Source organism: Ornithodoros turicata, chromosome 5, assembly GCF_037126465.1.
Source record: "Ornithodoros turicata isolate Travis chromosome 5, ASM3712646v1, whole genome shotgun sequence".
NCBI lineage: Eukaryota > Metazoa > Arthropoda > Arachnida > Ixodida > Argasidae > Ornithodoros > Ornithodoros turicata.
This window is the reverse complement of record NC_088205.1, coordinates 26,179,422-26,181,733: the sequence shown is the minus strand read 5'-3', so window position 1 is coordinate 26,181,733 and position 2,312 is coordinate 26,179,422. Positions and strand designations below refer to the sequence as shown.

General features: G+C 55.0%; 1 protein-coding gene across 1 annotated transcript; it reads left to right on the top strand.

The window, feature by feature from the left end:
* The first annotated feature begins 551 nt into the window (after positions 1–551).
* On the top strand, positions 552–1,508 carry LOC135395647 (uncharacterized). Its single transcript, XM_064626743.1, has one exon. The coding sequence runs from the start codon at positions 552–554 to the stop codon at positions 1,506–1,508; it is 957 nt and encodes a 318-aa protein (XP_064482813.1).
* The last annotated feature ends 804 nt before the right edge of the window (positions 1,509–2,312 follow it).

Below are 2,312 nucleotides of genomic sequence, written 5' to 3'. Positions count from 1 at the left end.
CGCGAACTTCTCGCAGTGTACGCCGCAGTCAAACACTTCTCTCCTGAAGGCCGTGAGTTCCACATCCTGACGGACCACAAGCCTTTGACATTCGCGTAAACCGCCAACCGTTACAGCTACTGCGAACGCGAAATCCGCCAACTTTCCTTCATATCCGAATTCTGCACCGATATCCGCCACATCCCCAGAAAAGAGAATTCGGCTGCCGACGCCCTTTCCCGCATCAACGCTATTCCTTTGCTCCCCTCCCCGGTGAACATTGGGGAGCTCTGCAATGCACAAGCTCAAGATCCTGAGCTGAACGACCACCTCTCCGGCACTGCCTCTTTGGCGCTGCGTCCCGTGACCCTCCCAGGCTTTCCAAAGCCTCTCTTCTGTGACACATCTACGCCTTGCCCCCGCCCTTCGTCCCCGAACCCTTGCGCCGCCGGCTCTTTACCCAGCACCATAATCTCGCACACCCCGGCGTGCGTGCAACGCACAAGGCCATTGTATCCCGCTATGTCTGGCCTAGGATTAACAAGGACGTTCGGGCCTGGACCCGGTCTTGCATGGCATGCCAGCGGACAAAAGTGCACCGTCATACCCGGACACCGACTAGCGCCTTCCCCACTCCCGAAGCTCGGTTCTACCACGTGCATCTGGTTGGGCCGCTTCCAATCTCGCAGGGTAACCGATACCTCTTCACCTGTGTTGAGAGGTTTACCCGTTGGGCGGAAGTGCTACCGATCCCCGACGCCACAGCCGACACTGTTGGTCGTGCATTCCTCTTCGGTTGGGTCGCGCGCTTCGGCTGCCCTGGCATCGTCACCTCAGATAGAGGTCGCCAATTTACCACCCGTAGCTTCGGAGCCCTCCTCTCTGCCATCGGCGCGAAGCATTCGAAGACCACGGCCTACCACCCTTCAGCGAACGGCATGGTCAAACGTCTGCACAGGCAGCTAAAAGCCGCCATCTGCGCGAGAAGCGACTCGGCGAATTGGGTCGATCACCTGCCCTGGGTGCTCTTAGGTCTTCGCCCATCCGTCAAGCAGGACCTCCAGTGTAGCCCCTCGGACTTGGTATCTGGTTGCCCGGGACTTCCCGGCGACTTCCTCAGCTCCCCCTCCCCCGCGCCTCCCAGTGCTCATGACTTTGCCGCACAGCTTCGCGACCATTTCCGGGATCTTCAGCCCGTTTCCCCACGCCAGCACACTAATAGGAAGATCTTTGTCCACCCGGACTTCAAGACCTCTTCTCACGTCTTCGTTCGCGCGGACCACGTTAAGTCGCTACTCACCCTAGCGTACACTGGTCCCCACCGCTTATTGGCGCAAGATGAGAAGACGGTGACAGTCGCCATCAATGGCTGCCCGGAGGTACTCATGAAAGACAGGGTGAAGCACGCTTACTTCGATGCACTACTCTTCCCGTCTTCCGGGGTCGCCTCCACCTTGCCCGGTTCTCCGATCACTACCCTCCTCAAGAAAAGTCTCCTGGCATTCTCCTCTGGTTACCTACCAGTCTAGGGGGGAGGCCTGTAGCATCTTCGCCGCCTAAAGACGAGCGCCCAGCTCGCTGGAGCGAGCGACGACGAGCGCTCAGCTGACCCGAGCGCGAGCGCCTGGAATTAAATCACTTTCAGTTCTGACACAGAACCAGCTGGTTGTCGGCTCTTTCTTCCGTGGCACCTATGCCACAACAGTAAAACGGCACATGGGAAAGTACGTACAACTCTTTCAGAGTCGACTGCACGAAGTTTTGTTTATTCGGCTCAGATTGGGCATCTGTTACAAGGACTGGACCCACCAGCGCGCATAGAGTGTGCAGCTGACCTGTCCATTTTGCATTTACTTATTAGCTGCCCTTTCCTTGAGGTACATCGTCAACGCCATTTTTCTTTCCCCTATGAACGCTGTGTACCTCTCCATCCAGCATTGCTGCTGAGTGATGAGGCTCTAGCTCCTTTTGAGAATGTCTGTTTTTTAGAGATATAGGGACAATTAATGAGTTGTAGTGTCAGTTCTCTTCTTATGCAATGGTTTGCACACCTTTTGAATATTTGAATACATTTTTTATCCCTTTAAAACAATCGGCATATTTTTAAATTAAAATTAATTTAATTTAAAACCGGGCGCGTGCTCGGTACAGTCAAATGGTTCAACTTGAAGAACGGCTATGGATTCATCAACCGGAACGACACCCACGAAGACGTCTTCGTTCATCACACGGCCATCACTCGCAACAACCCACAAAGAGTAATTCGAGGCTTAGGCGATGGAGAGGTAGTCAAGCTTGACGTCGTTCCTGGAGGGGAAGGTCGCGAGGCGACC

What these genes read in the sequence shown, in the direction of transcription:
- LOC135395647 (XM_064626743.1), top strand. Translation starts at nt 552, where the DNA reads ATGGCATGCCAGCGGACAAAAGTGCACCGTCATACCCGGACACCGACT.